Source organism: Argiope bruennichi, chromosome 11, assembly GCF_947563725.1.
Source record: "Argiope bruennichi chromosome 11, qqArgBrue1.1, whole genome shotgun sequence".
Lineage (NCBI taxonomy): Eukaryota > Metazoa > Arthropoda > Arachnida > Araneae > Araneidae > Argiope > Argiope bruennichi.
This window is the reverse complement of record NC_079161.1, coordinates 46167298-46187625: the sequence shown is the minus strand read 5'-3', so window position 1 is coordinate 46187625 and position 20328 is coordinate 46167298. Positions and strand designations below refer to the sequence as shown.

Sequence of the window (20328 nt, the reverse complement as noted above, 5' to 3'; positions counted from 1 at the left end):
TAAAATTACAAATAAGACATGCAATTTTCTAAACAAAGAAACGATCAGTTACAGAATAAAGAAAAATAGTAATTATGCTTGCACTTCATTTTCTTTTTAATTGAAAATGTAGAATAACCGGACCGAAATTCAATCGCTGTTCAAAATAATTTTTTTTATTTTTATTTACGTATCTATCACAATATTTTCTTAATATATCGCAACATTGATACCGAATAATGAAAATAATTTATTACAAAACATTCATTATAATAAAAATAATTTTTTTCTTATATCAAAGAAAAAATGAAATGAAAACAAAAGAAATAATTAGTGGTTTTTTTTATTATTATTTTTTTTTATCGGGAATAAAAATAAAGCAAAAATTTATTTAAAATATCGTCTGAGTTTTCAATATGTATTCTAAATAAATCCGTAAACAAAACCTTGTTGAATTTACAATTCTAAAACTTTTCTTTGATATGAATATCACAAAACGATATCTTGTTTTTAGTCTTTGTTTTCATCCTTTTAAAAGAGATGATTCAAGATTATAAGATAATTATGTTGCTCATTGAAATCAATCAGCGAAATGATACCTATCTGCATTCTAATTTTATGGATGGATATACCTAAGAGAATATTTCGAAATCTGATTCTGATGTCCAAATGTTTCATATTACAATCCATTAGGAAATTTTAATTCAGAAGTGCTCCAATTGCGAGGTAACTCCGCATTATTGGGAGTTTCATATCCAGTGTTACTTTTTTGTTCTTCTTTAATATTACCAATCCAGCCATTATCAACAGAAACAAGCATGGTGCGCTGCAATATTCGTTACAAGAGGGATTCAAATTATCTATAAGGATTTGAAGTCATTATGTATGTCATTATACTTAGCTAATGAATAGGTTGATATTATATTCCTACTCCACCATTAAGTTTTAAGATGTTATTTTCTGAACCATCTTTATATATACTCAAATTATTTCAAATTATGATATAAAGATTTTGTGCATTTTAAATTTTTACTGTATATTGTATATTTTACTTTTTAATTTCACCCATAGTTTACTATTTGAGTTTAAAACAATATATTTATATCTTCATATATCTTCAGTTTTTCTTTAATTTTAAGATGAATGTATTACGGTGAAAGAGGATCAACACATTTGAAATAATATTTCAGGAATATTCTAAAATATTTGCTGTTTATATCTTGATAAAATACTCATATTTTTAGAAAGGTGATATTCACTAAATGATGGTAAAATATTGAAAGCAGTACTTCATTTATCATTTGGTTGGATTCTTTGTCGAACGTCTCAAACATGATACTGATGCTTACAGCTTAATTTTTTAATTGATAAGAAATTCATTTAAATTTAAGCAATTTCTGGAAAACAGATTTCAAACATTGTGATAAATCTTGGATTTGTTATAGAACAGAATATGGTTGTTTCTATTTTCCAGTTTTATGTGGTTAAGTTTTTTCACCATGTACCCTCATGTTGACATTTAACTTTAAATGTATTATCGTTATATCGCAATAACAAACCTAGCTCTAAGATAGGAAATATGTGATAAAGCCATTTAGATTTCCTGTAAAAATAACAAATGAATAAGCAGATAACATACATGCGTCTTTTATAATCGATATTTTAATGGCAAATTCTTTTTTCATTAATGATAAAAGCGAGGAACAAAAAAAAAGTTGTTTTTTTTCGAAATATATTCAAATTATCCAAATCTCAATCTCAATTCAATAATTTCTACTATACATTTTGAATAATAAACATACGGGAAAATATTGGATATCACGAAGAGGATAGTTTCATAGATGTGACTTTAAAATAATTTAACTTATCTGTCTAGTGTATTCTTATAAAAAAATTAATTTTTTTGTGAATTTTGAATTAATCAAATGAATTATTTGCATTTATTTATTCTGAAAAAAATTAACTGAATTTCGAAAAATTACAAAGAAAAAGACATACTGATTCTTGCTCAAAAAGCAATAAAACTAATTCTTTGAGAATTCTACACTTACACAAAACCAAAGAAAAGAAACAAATAACATATCAAGCGTTAAATTGATTTACCTCAAAGAAAAATCGAGAAAAGAATCAAAGAAAATAATTTATTATATAGAGATAGAATTATAAGAAAATAAATATAGTTATTTATACTATTATTTTTTCGAAGTGACATCCGGAATAGTAAAAACGTGCAAATGTATTGTAATGTGATTTGCTAAAATACCATATATATCTCTTTAAATTCAGTAATCTCCTGCCATGCATTTCTTAGACACAATTTGAAACTGATATCGTGACAAAGCGCAATACCGGTTGCAAAATGTAAACCAAGAATAGTTTTAAAAAAGAAAAAAAAAAAAAAAAAAACCAGGCGGACACAGTTCTTTTCCCTCTGTATACTAATGCCTTTATTCCTAGCAGATATGATTCTTTTCTTAGAATTTTTTTTTCGGGATGATAAATGCATTTTTATAAAAAATATAGAATAAAAATAGGCTGTAATCAAGCACCTGAAAACAGCTAAAATAGCTATATCTAAAATTTAAAAAAAAAGAGAATGGAATTTTTTCTAGGAGTGCATAAATGCTTGTTATTTGTTATAAATATCTATTTTAAGCGAATATTTACTTTTCTTTTAGTTTTTAATCATTTTCTATTTATTACCAAAATACTATTATAAGATTTTTTTTTCGAATGGAAAATTATGTGATTGTTATTTTGAAGACTCAACACTGAATTATGGATTCGTTTTACCATAAAAAACTAAAAGACAAATTTAGTTTTGAAGGAATTAAATATTTTAGATTTCTTTTCATCAAAAAAATTGCTAATTTCTTTTAACTTATTAAACCATATGATATGATTATGTATGTGCTTAATTTAAAAGATTTTAATCCTTTAGTTGTTCTATATTACTTTGTGCTAATGGCTCGGCTTGATCTTATGACTAGTGAATGTAGATTTTATGACTAGTCGTTGGCAAATTCACTTTTTTATGTAACATAATTTTTGGTTGAAGCAGAGTTCAGGTTGAAGACATAGAGGAGACGTTGTATTTTCAATTTCGTTTTATTCTCTCTCGGGAGGCACACATAATTATTTACATGAAGGCGCAGCTCGGCACAAACGCAGAAGACAAAAAAGGGACGAACAAATGACCACTAGTCTTATATAACATAGGATTTCTGGCCAGGCGCCAAAGGAATGCATGTGTTGACCTTTGACACCTTTTCAAGGGCAAAAGTATCACTTTCATTTGATACGTAGTACTGATGGCTCATTATTTTTACAAAGAGATAAATTAAACCGAAAGTGGAATTGGATCACGAAATAAGAGAATATTTTAGAATGAAGTTACGATGGGCTAAATTAGGATAAAGTTTTGGAAATTAATTTGGATTAAATTAAGAGTTTAAAATATCATTACATATATATGTAATATTTGATTATCGTTTGTGCTTAAATTTAAATAATGACTAATCGAAATAATAATTGATGCATAATCGGAATCGTTAGTTCTAGAACCAATAAACTCGTGATTGCGTATATATTTTTTAATATTATGTTAAAAAATGCGAAATATTCATAATAGTTAAGTGTTCCACGGTGTTTTATTGCTAACTTATATACTTTTTTCCAAGCATATGTTATTTATTGATGATTGAAAAATATTTAAGTTATTTAGTAAGGAATAAATGTTATTAGAATCAATTAATTGTAAATTGAAACTTTCCTATCTCATGCAATAACTATCGTTACTATGCGCAGTTAGTTCAAATTGTTATTCGAATATATCGAAACATATCCAATGTAGGTGCCGTATTACATGAGCTATTAAAAAGAGCAACAAAATCCCATAGCTTTGGATGATCTATAACATCACATGCAGCACCTGTTTATTTAATGTGTGTATTGAAGTAACAGCATAGATTTGAGTTTTTGTTTTAATAGTAGCATACAAGAGAAACAGAGAAGAATTCTCGAACTGCAATTAAGTCTTATATACTCATTGTGTAATTATTCCAAATATTAATTACTATTCCAGCAATTAAACCAATTTCATTGCGGTCTCCATGGAGATGCAATATATCAGTATCCTGATATACATGTAAGAGGCAGTCAATCGGTGATGATTGAGGCGATGCATTAGATTATCATATCAGATACACTGTTGACAAATGTGAAGTCATTAGCGGCTACCTTATAATGTCAGAAATAGGCGTAAGTCACTTCTTGCTAGAAGTATAAAGACAATCCTACAGATGCATATATTCGCAATTCAAATATTTCAGCAACACGGGCTTCAAATAAATAAAAAATGTCTTATTAATTACTTGATAGTCAATGTGAGATGAAGTGATACACTTAATGACAGAACTGGCATTTACCTAAAAATGGATCTTATTTTCATTGATGGTTCTGGTTGAGGAGTAAATTCTTTTCAATTGCAGGCATTGGCTTGTTTTTCTTTGTCGATAAATTTTGGTAATTACCTGCAATTTTATTTTTGTTCGATTATTTTTAATAAATTTTCAATGCGAAAACGAATTTTGATCATGATTAGATGGCAATTTGAAAATTAGTTTGTCAAATATCTGAATTACATTTTTAGCTCTTGTTGAAATTAATGTAGGAAAAAGACAATTTATGAAACCACATAATTTTAAAAAATGCAAAAAATATAAGGATGAATTTCGAATATGGTTAATGAAATAAAAATATGATTAATAAAAATTCTGACGACAAATTTGCTCACGCCAATTATTGTCCTTTTAGGCTGTTAAAGAATTAATATGTAATGCATTTAAATAAAGATTTCAGCTTTTTATTTGACATGATTGTAAAATATGAATTCAAATAAATCATAAAATTCATATTCAAAAATATTTCAAACTGAATTAAAAATATTATTAAAAGTGAAGGAATAAACTGTACAAAGACTCATATCATTTAAAAGATAATTTTTTGAATTTTAAGATATTTTATAGGTCTATTTTTATAAAATAATTGTGTAGGAAGATATGACCACGAATTTCTGTTATCAGGTCACATTGGTGATAGCTACGCTTGTTTTTGAGTTTTATTAAACTTAGTTTGAAACCTCTTTCTTGGTTTATTTCAGTATGCAGAATTTAAGATGCGAAGTATTATGTTTCTCCTGGATGCAATGGCAGGGTGGATATAGTTCTTATGTGGTTACCTTATTATTGCAAAAGAAATTCTTATGTCACGTTAGTCAGATTTAAATCATTTATTGTCCATGCACTTCCCAACAATGAGTTTTTTAGTAAGAATTACCGACTTAGGCAAATCATTGGAGGTAAGAATAAATTGTCTTTCTAAATGGACTGAATGGAACTGCAGTATATGTTTTTAATGAAAACTCAAATATCTTTCACTCAATATCTATCACTGTTTCATTCATAATATTTATAAATATGTAAATAAATCCTTAAATGATTTAAAATACATATTAAACTTTATTTGATCCATCAATGCGACATATTCTTAATTATTTTAATTAAATTTAAATTATAAAAAATTACGTATCACGTGACCAAGAATCGCTGAAAATAATCTACTGCACTGCAACCTATATTTAAATCCACTATCTGAGAAACTTCGACAAATCTAGCTGTTTTATCATTTGTTCACTGAACTTTCAACAGCCATTTTGAAATAGGATAAATATTGATTCACAATATTATCGTTTGCTCTTTTACTTCTGATATTTTTAATATGTTATTACAGCTACGAAAAATGCAATTACCGAATGATGCAATGTTTTTTTTTTAATAATTGAATCATATTAGAAAAAGATTAAAAAAATTAACATTTGACAAACAACACAAATAAAAGAATGTTTTTTATTTATTTTTTTCAAAATTGTAAATAGCCACATTATTTTCTACCAATACTGTATGGTGTGTTGTGTCATAGGCCTAACTTAAATTTACTTACAAATATATTATAAACTAAGAAAAAACAGATATAATTAAATGAATTCATTATTTTCTCACAATGAAGTAATATAAACAAAAAAAAATATTGGATGTATTCTAAGGATTAAACAGCTTATTGAAATTGTATTATAATTTATGCTTGCAGTTTGCCAAATTTATTTTGAATGTATTTAAATATCTCCCTATTATTTTTGAATAGCGAGGAAGTATTAGGCTGTTAGTCTTTTGTCATTATTCCAAGATTCGTATAAGCTAAACATTTAATTATATTTTTTTTTCATTTAAAGTTTCTAATAGTTAATATAGTTAATATCTTAATACTTCAAAAATTTAATTATTAATAAAAACATAACGCCGCATACCTCTACCAGGAACCTGACATAAGCAGATGTTTGAACAGCAAGAAAATTATACAAGTCTGGAAGTGTAACAGTAGCGTATAAATAAGATTACTGGATATTATTTCTAACAAAACAACAAATTATTTTGCAAAATATTTTTGCTTAGTATAGTCTTTACAAGAAATTATGTCATTTTAAAATTATAATAATAGTTTAGATTCTTTAGATTGTATGCAAATATTTTTCGATGTAAATAGTAAAATTGAAATAAAAGTTTTAGATACTTTTATAAAATTATAATAGCGAATTAAAATATTATATATGTAATAATCATCAAGCTAGACTTTTTTTTAGACGAATTAGTCTGAAAAATAATTCTAAAGTTTTAAAATATATAAGTAATTGAAAATAAACTTATAATAACATATATAATTCAATTTTATTTGTAGTTATATAAAAGTGAAATTCAGTATATGTAATATTTTAGCTTTTAAATACTTTATTTTGATATATCATTACTTCTTGTATGAATATAATTTCCATTTGGGTTTGGAAATATAGTTCATAGCACTTTAGTTGGATACAAGATATGGTAAGCAAAATGACTATATAGTTTGCTTTCATTTTCAGATTATGAATCTTAAAAAGTGTATATATAAAAATTACAAAAAAAAATATTCATTGTTAGGTGTATAATTGTTTTTCTTTCGTACTCTATTGCATGAATAATACGTATTTACAAGTGAAATATATCACTTATTAATTATTAATTAATTTATGAATAATCTACATAATTTCATTCTTTAAAATAATTAAAAAATGAAAAGATTCAAAAGCTTATATTTTTCTAAACATTTATTTATTATTATAAATTAATGATTCATTGACAACTATTTAGATTTCCATTTCCATAAAACTTATTCAATAAATTAAATGGCGTTTTACACTTTGCGCAAAAAAATTTTATCATGTCATATTTTCTTCATGAGGGTTTTTATTATTTCAACAAGCGGCAAATGAAACGAATCAATATGATATTAAATTTATGGAATAAAAGAAACATTTCAAGAATTTATATGGTTTGTATTCATGAAAAGAAATTTCAATGTTCTAAAAGGGTGTATTAGGAAAAAAGAAACATTATCTGGCATTGTTACAATTTAGGAATGAAATTACTGTGTCAGTGCATGATTATTGTATTATTATGGCTATATTGTCTCATTTAATGGATTTAAATTGATATTGAAAGTCATTTTCTGCAATTCTAATTTTGCAAATATTTCTACTGTCACTGTTTTTATAAAGACAAGAAAATGACTAACTCAAAAACTCACAAATTTTTCTTAAAATATTGTTTAATTAAAAAAACTATTCTAAAATTATTTACAAAATGTGGCAGTAACAATAGTATTTATAAGAAAATAACAAATTACATTACTAAAACCCACACTTATTTAAATTGGTCATCAGTAAGGGAAATGGACGTTATACTGACTTGCCTTCGTCAGTATAATGTAAGTGCTTATATTTCACATACAAGCACTTACTTTTTTGGTAAAACTGCATCCATTTATAGTATGTGCCAAACACTATTCAGTTGTACCCCTTTTAACCAATGTTCATTATACTGACTCGTTTTCGAATCGAGCATACATGATTCATACATAAACGATTACTTTTGGTGAAACCACACCCATTTATAGTATGTGCCTAACACTGTTCAGTTCTAAATATTTTAACTGAATATCAAGCTTTTAACTTCCAACGATTTTATCTCTTAACGATCTAATGCGAAAAAATCACCACTTTAATGTCTTCCTTTTTTGCAATCGATTGGATTTTTTACATCATATATTGTCTTTTTATAGTATGTCACCCGCTTTTCAATACTTAATCCTCTTTTCAAAATGAATTAGTTGTAATCTAAAATTTTTTTGCCATAATTTTATATTACCATATGATTCTATACGTTCTATTCTTCTACCATATGTTATACCATATGCTTCTATGTACGATCATTTTACGTTTGGCGCATCATAGTCATGTTTGGCTTTTTACCTTCATAATCCAACTCCAACTTATAAAAAGCTACCAACTTACTATAAACTACTCATATTAACAATGAATATTATGTATAATGATATTGCCGGATTTACTTATTAAAAAATTACTAGTGAATTCATGTTTGCTTGCAAGTCCATTACAAGCTGGCATGAATTCATTACCAGCAAAAGTTCTTGCACTCATGGTAAAATCCTATTATTTTCCTTGTTCTGGCTAATACTGATAACACTGAGTTCGGTACAACTATTGGCATCTCCACTGTCAGTTTTATTTAATAAATAAATTATTTTAAGTTTCACGTTAATAAGCGAAAAAGTTCCAGTAATGAAATAAGAGTATTACGAAGAACTATTTAACTTGTTGACTTCTGAGTGAAATAAATATGATTACATATCCGCATTATTCTACTAATCAAAATTCAGCACAAAATGAAAGAAGATAAAATCAATGGTCTTTAACATTTCTTCTTTTAAGAATTTTGAATTCTTTCAAATTGACATGTCTTGTTAATCTAGCGCTCATATTACCAAGACATTAAAAAACCGAAGATGTTCAACTCAATACATAATCATTGTCATTTCGAATACAAAGAGTTGAAAATAATAATAAAAATCAATTTATTTGTAAAAAAAATGATATAAAATAAGTAAATTAATGTTTTACCTCCCGAATAACATGTATATGAAAAATAACATTATCTGTGGAAACAGAAAAATACCAAAATAATCTAAGCAATATCTCTTCAAACATTAATGTCGTATCTAATTATAAAGCAAATTGCGACAAATTTATTAAAAAACATTTATTAAAATAATCATTTACAACTAATGAATTCTCCCTATTTGATTTTTAAACATCCACTTATTTAAGAAAAAAAATTACCAATATGTTGATATGCGCCATTAGAAAATTCTTTTTTACTTACACCTTTAACTCTGTAAATAAATTACAATTCAAAAGTTCTAATTTAGCTTTCCCCAAGCTGATTCACAAATTCTCTAAGCTGTCTTTGATTTCTACTTCACAAATCACCTCCCATCTCTAATTCAATTCCAATTCTTCTTTCGTGAACCCATTATGGTGATCACAACAATTGAAATCCAAAGATTCTCAACATTAACTAAGCTAAATTTGCATCTACTTCATTTTAAAACAGTTTTAATTTGAAATGCCTTATTTCTGGAAAGCAAGTTTTCTTTGAAATTAAAATTCACTGATTCATAAAGCTTGCCAAAATTTGCATACTCATAAGCTCCAGTGGTTTGAGAATTATCTGGTATGGATTTATTAGAGACGTTTCTTAATATCTTGTTATTAAAAGAAGAAGAAAACTTCGGTCTTAGGGAAAAAAATTAAAATTTTAAATTTAGTGGAAGGCAGAAAGATTTAATAAAAGGAGGAATTAATTCGAAGATTATTGTTTATGCAAATTGTAGAAGTCCTGTTTAAGAAGTTGTTGTTGAAGTTATGTTAAGAAGTTTCGTTGGTTTTACGAAATTTTTAAATCGTCAAGTCATTTTATTTTGGCGAAGTAAATTAATGAATTGTAATTTTAAAAAAATAATACGTAAAAATTTTCCTATTTATAAAGATGATTTGAAATTTGTTCACGTGTCAGTGGTCATCAAAAAGAAAAAAAAAAGAATTGAAAATGGTTTGTAATAAACGTTCTGCCGTTGAAAAACTGGAAAATGCGGATGCCCATTCAAATATTTAATAATTAAACCTATTTCAGCAAAAATATTGGAGAGAAAATTCAATTACAGCTATGAAAGAGATATCTAGTTACAACAAATAATTTATTTTTTAGATGATCTGGCATTTTGCAACTCTATCTTTTCTGGAATATCAGTTTAATTTATTTCTATTATTTTAGAATACAATTAGAATATCTGGAATTTAATTAAATATTTAATTTAGAGTGCCTGGAATTTCCGAAGTTAAAATTTTAGTATTTAGCAAAGCTATAATCTTACGTAGCTGCAAAGGTATAGATATTTATTTCTAACATTATGTGTTACAGTTTTTTTCTTTTAATTTATAATACTATTAGAGTATCTGGTAATTAATTAGAGTATCAATTAGAGTATTTAATTTAGAGTGCCTGGAATTTCCGAAGTAAAAATTTCAGTCTTAGACGAAACTATAATTTTGCGTAGCTGCAAAGATACAAATACTTATTTCTAACATTTATGTTTAGTTTGTTTCTTTTAATTTAGAATATTATTTATGTATCTGAATATTTTAATTTCTCGCTTCTATAGGCACTTTCACTTTCTTGTGTTCATAGTACAGAGAAAGTATAGTATACGCGAAAAAATTTGAACTCGAAGTTTTGACGAATCTTCACGTTTTAGACATACCTAAGTTTGAAAAACGTATTTTTGGTAACTGTCCGTCTCTATGCCTCTGACAAAAATAACTCAAAAACGCTTTGATCTAGATGGTTGAAATTTGGTGTCCGGTCTTTACACCAAATTTCTATATTATCATCATATTTTGAGTCAACTCATTACAGTGAAAGTCCGTCTGACCGGCTGTTCGAATATAAGTTAATGTTATATCTATAAGAAAATAGATCTGGCTGATAAAATTCGGTATACACATTTACAATCTACAAAATAGACATCTATCAAATTTTGGGCCAAATCCAATGAAGGAGTGACCGTCTGTAGGTCTATACTTTCAGAAACATAAAAAAGTGATAACTCAAAAACTCAATGGTATAAATATATTGAGTTTGATGTGAGATTTTGTGACTGCAAGTGTAGTTTTTTTTAAATCTAAACCTAGATTTGATTTTCAGATTGTTTTAACTGTATGTCAGGGCTTAATCGCCAAATAATTCGCCAAGGGTGACACGATAGATTCAATAAAATTGCTAAATTCACGACAAAGTTTATTATTTCGTGGTCTTTTTAGCCCCATATTTTCTCTCTTCTTTAGAAATTCTAAGAGTGTAAAAAAATTTTAGACTAGTTTTTTCCTATATATTCCTGTGGGAGCCAGAAAAAGTTGATTATATCAACATAAATCAATTAAGCACATAATCTCATTTTTGACAGGAGGGTTGGGGTCAAACTGACCCCTGAGTGTGCTAGTGTTTCGAATTCTTTTAATGTTATGGCTATTACAGTGAGCAGCATATAGTCAAAGATTTTCTAGCAGGTCTACCCACTTATAGACAAAATGATGATAGTTGAAATTCGTTATGCGTTCATTACATTTTTTTTTAAATGACAACAATGTAGAATGGGAACAATACGCAGATTCTGAATATATAATATCTGATAGAACCCTTTAATCCTCTTGAAAAATGCAGTAAATCCTTGTATAAAATGTCTTTTTTTATAATATGAATAAAATTGTCTGGAACCTTATGTTAACGATTCGTTTTTATTCGGAAAGAATAAAGTTTAACTTGATTTTTTGAATATGTTTATAAAAAGGAAAAAAAATAATGAATTTACAAAGTTGTATGTAAAAGCTTCTTTTTCCAGAAATTTTCATATATCATAAAATAGAGATTTATATATAAAATATATATTTTCTTTATTCTTTAAATATTTTTATGCAGGGATAAACTTCTTATATTAAAAATAATAATATTTATATGGATGGAATATGGAAAAAGGGAGTGAATACAAAAAAATATATGGGAAAAAAAGGAGCTAAGCTTATTTTTGATTTTAATTATTAAAAGTAGCCTTTGTATCTTAAATAAAAACATATTTGCATAGAAACACCTTTATTTACTCTAATAATATTTTATATTTGTACAATTAACCAATAAAATGAGGAATAATTGCCTGATAATTTGGGGTCAAAATGGCCCCACGCGTGTGCTAATGATCAAAAAACGGATGTTTGTGTTAAAAGGCTAAATTCTGTCTGTGGAATCTTTTCTGCGATAACCTGTTAAGTTTTCCAAATGGAGATGGAATTTCCAAAAAAAAAGTACCAATGAAAAGTACCAAAGTATCTGCTTTATCATCTTAAACAGTATTACTGTACAGAATAATGGCATTCATTATCTACCACTTTATGCAAGTTCATGCATTTTCTTTAATTTGTAATCTTTTAATTAATCTATTTTTATTTTATGTTTTAAATTTTTGAATGATATGAAAAAAACAATTTTATATTTGGAATTTCCGTTTTAAAAGGCTTCGAAATGCAATAACACATTAAACATTCATATAATATTTGTCACATTTAAATTTATTATGGGAAGCAAACTAAATTTTTTTTCGAAAATTAGAAAATTTGGACTTCAATTTTCAAATTAATGGTTCTAGTAGTTTTCTAAGTAATTTAATTAAAACACTGCTTGCAAATATATTTTGCAAATGTAATAATTTATGAATTCTGCAATTAGGTTTAAATAAAAATAAAATGCATTTGAAATAAATGTTTTTATCACTTCTTCAAACGATTTTTTATTAAGTGATAAATTTTACTAAGTATTAACTTTTTTCTGAATTATTTTTAATTTATTTATAGCTATATCTCGATTATATTTTTATGATAATTTTAATGATTACTAAATCTTTTTACAGTCGCTAATTTATCATTCCTAAAAATATTTCTAAAATTGTCTTGGGAAAAATAAATTAAGTGAAATCAATTGATGAGTAATTATAGTCATACTAATCTGATTTCATGCTATATTGTAAGTATATTTCATTAGCTGAATTATTTTTTTATGTTTGAAACACACACACAAAAAAAAAAGAAATTGATGTAATTATGATTTCAATTTTATATTCATTTGCTTGATTTTTATTATTTTAATTCGATTTTACGATGAAGTATAGATGAAGTAAGATGGAATTATAATAATTAATAAGGAATAAAAATCTACTCTGTAATGTAATTTAATAATACAGTTTTGGTAAAATTAAGGAAGGTGATAATATTAAAAGATTCCTAATTTTAAAACTCGCCGTGTTACTAGAGTATTGGAATGAATTCATTTTATGCCTTGAGGAAATGTTGTTGGTTTGAAATAAAATTAACTTTTAAATCTGTTAATAGAAGCGTTAATTTGACGTTTCCACTTTTCAAATCATTTATTCAAGATATGAAAAGAACCAATCAGATTAAAAATCTTAACATTTTTTTATAAAAATTCTTCAGAAAATTGCAAATGATTCTTATAATATAATAAGTGTAAAAGATTTCAGATGAATTATTTATGAAAGGAATGCTGATTTGAAATATGATATTCGTGTTTGATGAAAATAATATTTTTGATACATAGAGAATTATAAAATTTTTGAAGCAAAAAATACTTTTTTTATACATTTCAAATATATTAAATATATTAAACATACTAAACAAAGAAAATCTGGACAGAATAAAAACAATATTTCCATAATATTTTTATTTACAGATAACTGGGAAATACTAAATTTTATATGAAATTTAGTATTTTCCACTTCCAAATTAAAAGATATTTAGATGCTGAAATTCATAGAATTTTTTTGTCAAAGGTATAAAGTATCTGTAAGGAAATAATTATCATGACTTTAAAATAATATTTCAGAATATGATTTTGCTGTTTTCAGTCATTATTTATCTCGGTTTCTAAACAACACATTTTTTTTAAAAAAAAATTCAATAAAACATCTAATTTATAATATCTTACATTATCAAAAGATTTCACACCTAAATTTCGGCAAAAAAATATTTTTTTCTAAAGAAATATAAAATTTTATTTGAATGTCCGTGAAAATATTTTAAGAGCATTACTTTTACAAACTCAGGTTCTGCAAAGAAATCTTTACGACGGTTATTGGAATAAACATCTTTATTAACAGCACAGCACAGAGACATACACAAAAAGACGTACAGTTTTACAGAGAGAGGTGCATTTATACTATAATTCTACATATGACATCATTTTGTGATGTAATTAAGAACCAATCCGCGACCGGCGCACATGACATCGCTTTAATCCTTGCGTCATAGTTTGAAGCCACGTTCGTGATCAGGGAAAGTTCAAGTATAAATAAATGGAGTTGCAACATTCTCCCACCCTTTTGAGTGTATTGCTATCACTCAAAAGCATGTAAAACCTCATTAAATAATCCAAGTCTTTCAGGTATTTTAACTAATCTACCTGATTTAGTGATTCTATTTCTTATGACTGCATTACTGGTTAATTCATTTTCTTTAACACTAGATGTCGGAACGCCATCAATTTTTACAATTTCATTATTTATAAACGGTACTTCGAGTGGATAAACTCTTTGAATTGGACGAATCAGTTCAGAGTTCTTAAGTTTTAATTTCAAGGTACGGACTTTACCATCCCTACCTGGAAGCAGACTTATTACTTTTCCTAAAGGCCAATACACGCGCTTTTTGGATGGTTCTTCAATCATCACGACTTCACCAACTTTGAAATCATGACCAGACTTTCCTGGGCGTTTTTGACGTAGTTGACCAAGATATTCTTTCCTGAAACGTGATCTAAAATCATGGATCAGTTTTCTACGATACCTTATTCTTTTCTGAAACTTAGAGAATTCACTTAAATCTAAATCTATGGTATCATATGAAGATTTCCCGTTTAAAAACAAACTTGGCGTTAATGGTATTAAATCATTCGGATCTTCCGAAATATAGGTTAATGGACGAGAATTCACCACCGCTTCACAATCACACAGAACAGTTAAAAGTTCTTCATATTTTAAAATTGCCTTACCTAAAGTACGCTTCAATAATTCTTTAATTACTCGTACTAATCTCTCCCACCATCCTCCCCACCAAGCGGCAGTTGGAGGATTGAACTTCCATTTAATAGGTTTAATGTCGGTCTCTCGCATTATCCCATCCCAATCTAGATTTTTCAATTCACTATTGGTGCCAACAAAATTAGTTCCGTTATCTGTATATATAGTTTCTGGTCTAGTACGACGTGCTATAAACCGTCTTAAAGAAAGCATGAAACACTCAGTGGACAATGAACTTACTAGCTCTAGATGTATCGCCCGATAAATGGCACAGGTATAAAGTACTATCCACACCTTACCTCCATCTCTAGTAAAAAGAGGTCCTGCCAAATCAATACCTGTGATGTCGAACGCGTTAGCATCTTTAACACGATCTGCAGGCAGACTCACCGGATCACTCATAGGAGAGTTTGAGCTATATCGACGACAAGGCACACACTTCATAACTACTTCCCTAACCGTTTTTCGCGTTTTCATTATCCAGAATTTTTCACGCAGTATAGACGTAAGAATTTGAACCCCAGCGTGACAGTTTTTTAAATGATAATATTCAATTAATCTTGTGGTTAAAAGGCATTTACTAGGCATCAAAATAGGAGCAATAAAATTTGGATCATCTTTTCTCTCGGTTATTTTAGTTTTAACTCTAAGGATTCCCTCATTGTCTTTAAAGACATTTACAATGGGTATCGACTTCAAATTAGGAAACATTTTACCTTGCACTAACCGAATTAACACCCTTTCAGCTTTTTCTATATCGTCCGACGATAGTTTGGAAAGTTTCCTTTCCTCAACAGGAACCCTAGAATTATTGATGAATCTTAAAATCCAACCCATTAAACGAACTATTGAATTGTATTTGGAAAATCGTACAGCATACCACGGGACCACTTCCTCAGAAATATTTACATTAACTAATTCAGACTTCCTTTTTTCCAAAATAACATCCTTAGGTTCACAATTAATTTCACTGGCAGGCCACTGTTCTCTACTTTTTTTTAACCATTGAGGTCCCTCCCACCATTTAGAATCTAACATCTGTTTGGGGGTACAACCTCGTGATAACAAATCTGCTATATTCATATTACCTGGAACATGCCTCCATGACTGAAATTTGGTAAGTTCCCTTATTTCTTTTACCCGATTGGCCACAAACACAGACCAATTTCCTTGCTCTCTTATCCACCAAAGAGCCACTTCTGAATCGGTCCAGTAAGTTACTTTTATTTCTGGTAGATGTAAAGCACGGACAATTGAATTTGCAAGTCTAGCTCCAATGCAACAGGCCATTAATTCTAATCTAGGAATGGTAAGAGATTTCAAGGGGGCTACTCTAGTCTTAGAACGTAAAAGTGAAACTTTTACATCATTTTCTACAACAGTTCGAACAAATACACATGCACCATACGAGCTTTTAGATGCATCAACAAAAACATGGATTTCAGAAGTTCCATTTATGGCAATATATCGAGGCACAGTAACTTCTTTTAACAAATACATTTCATTTATCCATTTCACAAATTTATTCACAATATTTTTAGGTAATTCTGAATCCCAAGGCAGTTTTAACCTCCAAGTTTCTTGCAATAATAATTTGGGAGGCAATGTAGCTGGAGATAACAACCCGTTTGCGTCAAAAACTTTTTGCACTGATGATAAAATGAACCTTTTAGTAATTTTTGTTTCACACGTTAAGATTTCAAAATTTATGTTACATCTCAAGGTATCTTCGTCTAAATTCCATAACATGCCTAAAACTGACGCATCTCCTGTATGTTGAGAAACATATTTACAAGCTACATTGCTTTGCCAACCTCGTAAATTAAAACAACCTTTTGACAATACCTTTTTAGCAGTATCAATGAAATTTTCTTCCTCCTTTACATTATGTACACCAGATAAACAATTGTCAACATAAAATGAACATTTTAATTTCTCTACAACATCATAGTATTCAAGTGGGGCGTTATCTAATAGATGCTTTATGGATGCGTTTAATAGGAAAGGAGAAGAATTTAAACCAAAAACAATTCGACAATGTCTATACACCAATTCTCCCTCTTTACTAGGGTAAAAAAATCTAAGATAGTCTCTATCTTTTGGATGTACTGACAACATTAAAAAAGCTTTCTCTATATCTGCACTTAATCCTATAGGATAGAGTCTAAACCTATCTAAAATATCGGGTATTACTTCTAAAAGATTTATACCTTTATATAAACATTGGTTTAATGATGGTTTACCCCTTTCACAAGCCGACCCGTCAAAACAGGGACGGTACTTTGTGGTTTCACTTTGCAGTTTTATTACGGGCCTATGCGCCAAATAATGACATTTAGTTGCTTTTACTTCCTCTTCCGGTACACTTTCAATAATCCCCAAATTTTCCCAATCCTCGAAAACCTTTTGATACTCTCTGAGAAAGCCATTACTTGCAGCCCGTTTGATCACTTTCTCATGTCTAACCCAAGTTAAACCTTTGTTATCAGGTAAATTAGCTGGATCATGTTTCCACGGAAGCTGTAACTCGTACCTTCCGTTAGGAAGAATTGTTAACTTCTGCTGAAAATCATTTAAAGCTTCTTCATAAGAATTGTGTTTGCTTTCCACTAGTGTTGGATTTGAGATGCCTAAATTTTCGAGATCCCAGAGATCAGTTAATTTAATACTTCTTACATACATTGCAAGTGTTGTCGTAACATTTCTATCAATATGACACACTTCATTCTGCATTCCTATAATTGTATTTCCCAGTTTAGTCTCAACCACAGATAAACCGGAATCTAATTCACAACATTTCTTCAGTAAAATTCGACCCAACACGTTCGAACCCACTAACACATCGATCTCTAAATCTTCGCTGAATGAATCCGAAAACTCTATGTTCAATTCTCTTAAATTGTTAAGAATTCGCTGATCTGTTATTTTCGGGACACTGTTGCATATCTTTCCCTCTGAAAGAACTTCTAAACAACAAGAGTAATCTCTATTCAAAGCTGACAGCTCGATAGAATAAACTCCATGTTGCTTAGGCTTCGTTTGCGTTCCTCCAAACAGGGAGTGAATTACGTTTTCATATCTATGTGGTATTAATCCCAAGTGAGCAATTAATCTTTCACTCACGTGAGAATACTGGCTAGCTGAATCTAAAAGAATTCTTACGCGTTTTTCTCGACCTTGACCTCGCGCAATTACGCAGAGAGTCTGCAAATAAACTGTTCGATTTCTGCTACATTGATTAGAAAGAGTAATAGTGGAAGGAGAATTTTTAACACTTGGAGATTTATCAGGTTTTTTACTACACATAATATCATAATGAGATAAAGAGCAGAAATTACACTTCAGTTTAGATTTTAAGTCACACTGCCTACTGATATGATTTGATTTAGTTAAACATGAATAGCAGGCACCCTTTTTAGACAATATTTTTAACTTTTCATTAAGAGATATTTTCTTTGCTGAAAAACATTTATGGCTTGGATGGGGTTTATCACAAAAAATACAGACAACTTTATTGTCAGTGGATTTTAAGCTTACCAGGGCTGCGGTAGTAGCCATATCTCCACTAATCTCGTTTAGAGGGGCAGGAACATATTCTTTTTTACGGGTAATTTGATTCGCTGCAAATCCTGTTCTTGCTAACACAACCATCTCTTCACCCTGCACCTCTTGACGGAGAAAAGTCATGAGATTCTCTAAGGAGCGAGTGTTCTTTTCGGCGGTGTTGTCGCATAATTCGTGGTGATTTCTGTTGCGTTCCCACGTCTTAAGCACTTCTTCGGGCAGGCAGCTCTCAACCAGGGGGGCTAGGAAATCGCCGAACTTTTCCTTTGTTCGTCCTAGGCTCTCCAGGGCTCTCAGCTTTCCCTCCAACTCGTCATATAGTCTTGAAAGGTCTGTTTTCGCTCTACTGGACACAGCATTCTTCATAACCATTGTCAGAAGATCCCGAACATAAATTTGGACGAGCAGATCTTCTCTTCCAAACCGCTCTTTCAATTGCGCCACTGCCTTAGGATAATTCGCTGCAGTAGCCGGAAAACTAAGAATGAGTCTCTCCGCCTTTGACTTGGGTTCGACAGAAGCCACAAGATACTGCATCTTGTCTTCGTCAGGGATGTCCTGGTCGTCGTGAATTTTTTGGAACTGGCTCCAAAACGAAAGGAACTCCTTTGGGTCTCCATCAAATTTCCTCAGTTCGAGCTTGGGTAACTTGAACTTTCTTGGTGTGTCTGGTACTTCAGAAATAACAGTCTCTTTCAACTTCTTATCGATGAGAGAGTAGTATTCTAAATACCTTTCACGGTAGCCTTCTGCCTCAGTGAAATCAGCCTCGAACTCTCTTCCATCATCTTCTAACTGTAGCAAAGCTCCAGACACTGCTTCTTGCACAGCTTCTAATCTTAAATATTTATCTTTCAATTGCACTTGTAGCAACGAAATCTTTCCTAAATCTACTACATCATTCTTAAGCTCATTTTCTATCTTATTTGCGACTAAGGTAAATGCAGTCCTTAGTACTCGTCTCTGCGCCTTTTGTGCTTTAAGATCCATAACTAATTCTATTTATCAAATTCTATTTCCAATAACACGTCCTGTCACGGACGCCAGATTTTACAAACTCAGGTTCTGCAAAGAAATCTTTACGACGGTTATTGGAATAAACATCTTTATTAACAGCACAGCACAGAGACATACACAAAAAGACGTACAGTTTTACAGAGAGAGGTGCATTTATACTATAATTCTACATATGACATCATTTTGTGATGTAATTAAGAACCAATCCGCGACCGGCGCACATGACATCGCTTTAATCCTTGCGTCATAGTTTGAAGCCACGTTCGTGATCAGGGAAAGTTCAAGTATAAATAAATGGAGTTGCAACAATTACTGATTGTTGGGCAGTACATTGCATCGATGTAATGGAATTTCACAGAGAAAATATAGTGAATACAAAATGATGTAAGACAAATTTTTATATATAAACATTTTTTTTTCTATAGCTGTAGCTATTTTTATTTGTGTATATGATTATTTGATTTGGATATTAATAACAACACTAAAATTATTTTGTTCCTGAATTATTCAGATATTAAATTTGAGCATATAATTTGATATTAGTTTGAAGATATAACATTTATGGTACTAAGAATTGTGGTCGACGAACATTGATACTTTTTTTTTATCGACGATACTTTT

At 29.1% G+C, this 20328-nt stretch overlaps 1 protein-coding gene across 1 annotated transcript; it reads right to left on the bottom strand.

Moving 5' to 3' along the window:
- Window positions 1–14445: 14445 nt before the first annotated feature.
- On the bottom strand, window positions 14446–19680 carry LOC129956549 (uncharacterized). The gene is made up of 2 exons (XM_056068476.1): window positions 16842–19680; window positions 14446–16607 (listed from the first exon to the last, which is right to left on the bottom strand). The coding sequence occupies exons 1-2, from the start codon at window positions 19678–19680 to the stop codon at window positions 14446–14448; spliced, it is 5001 nt and encodes a 1666-aa protein (XP_055924451.1).
- Between the last annotated feature and the right edge of the window lie 648 nt (window positions 19681–20328).

Coding starts and splice junctions, on each gene's coding strand:
- LOC129956549 (XM_056068476.1), bottom strand. CDS start 19,680: ATGGATCTTAAAGCACAAAAGGCGCAGAGACGAGTACTAAGGACTGCA. Junction 16,608..16,841: donor AGACGAAGATACCTTGAGAT/GTAACATAAATT, acceptor TGTTAAAAGAAG/TTACTGTGCCTCGATATATT.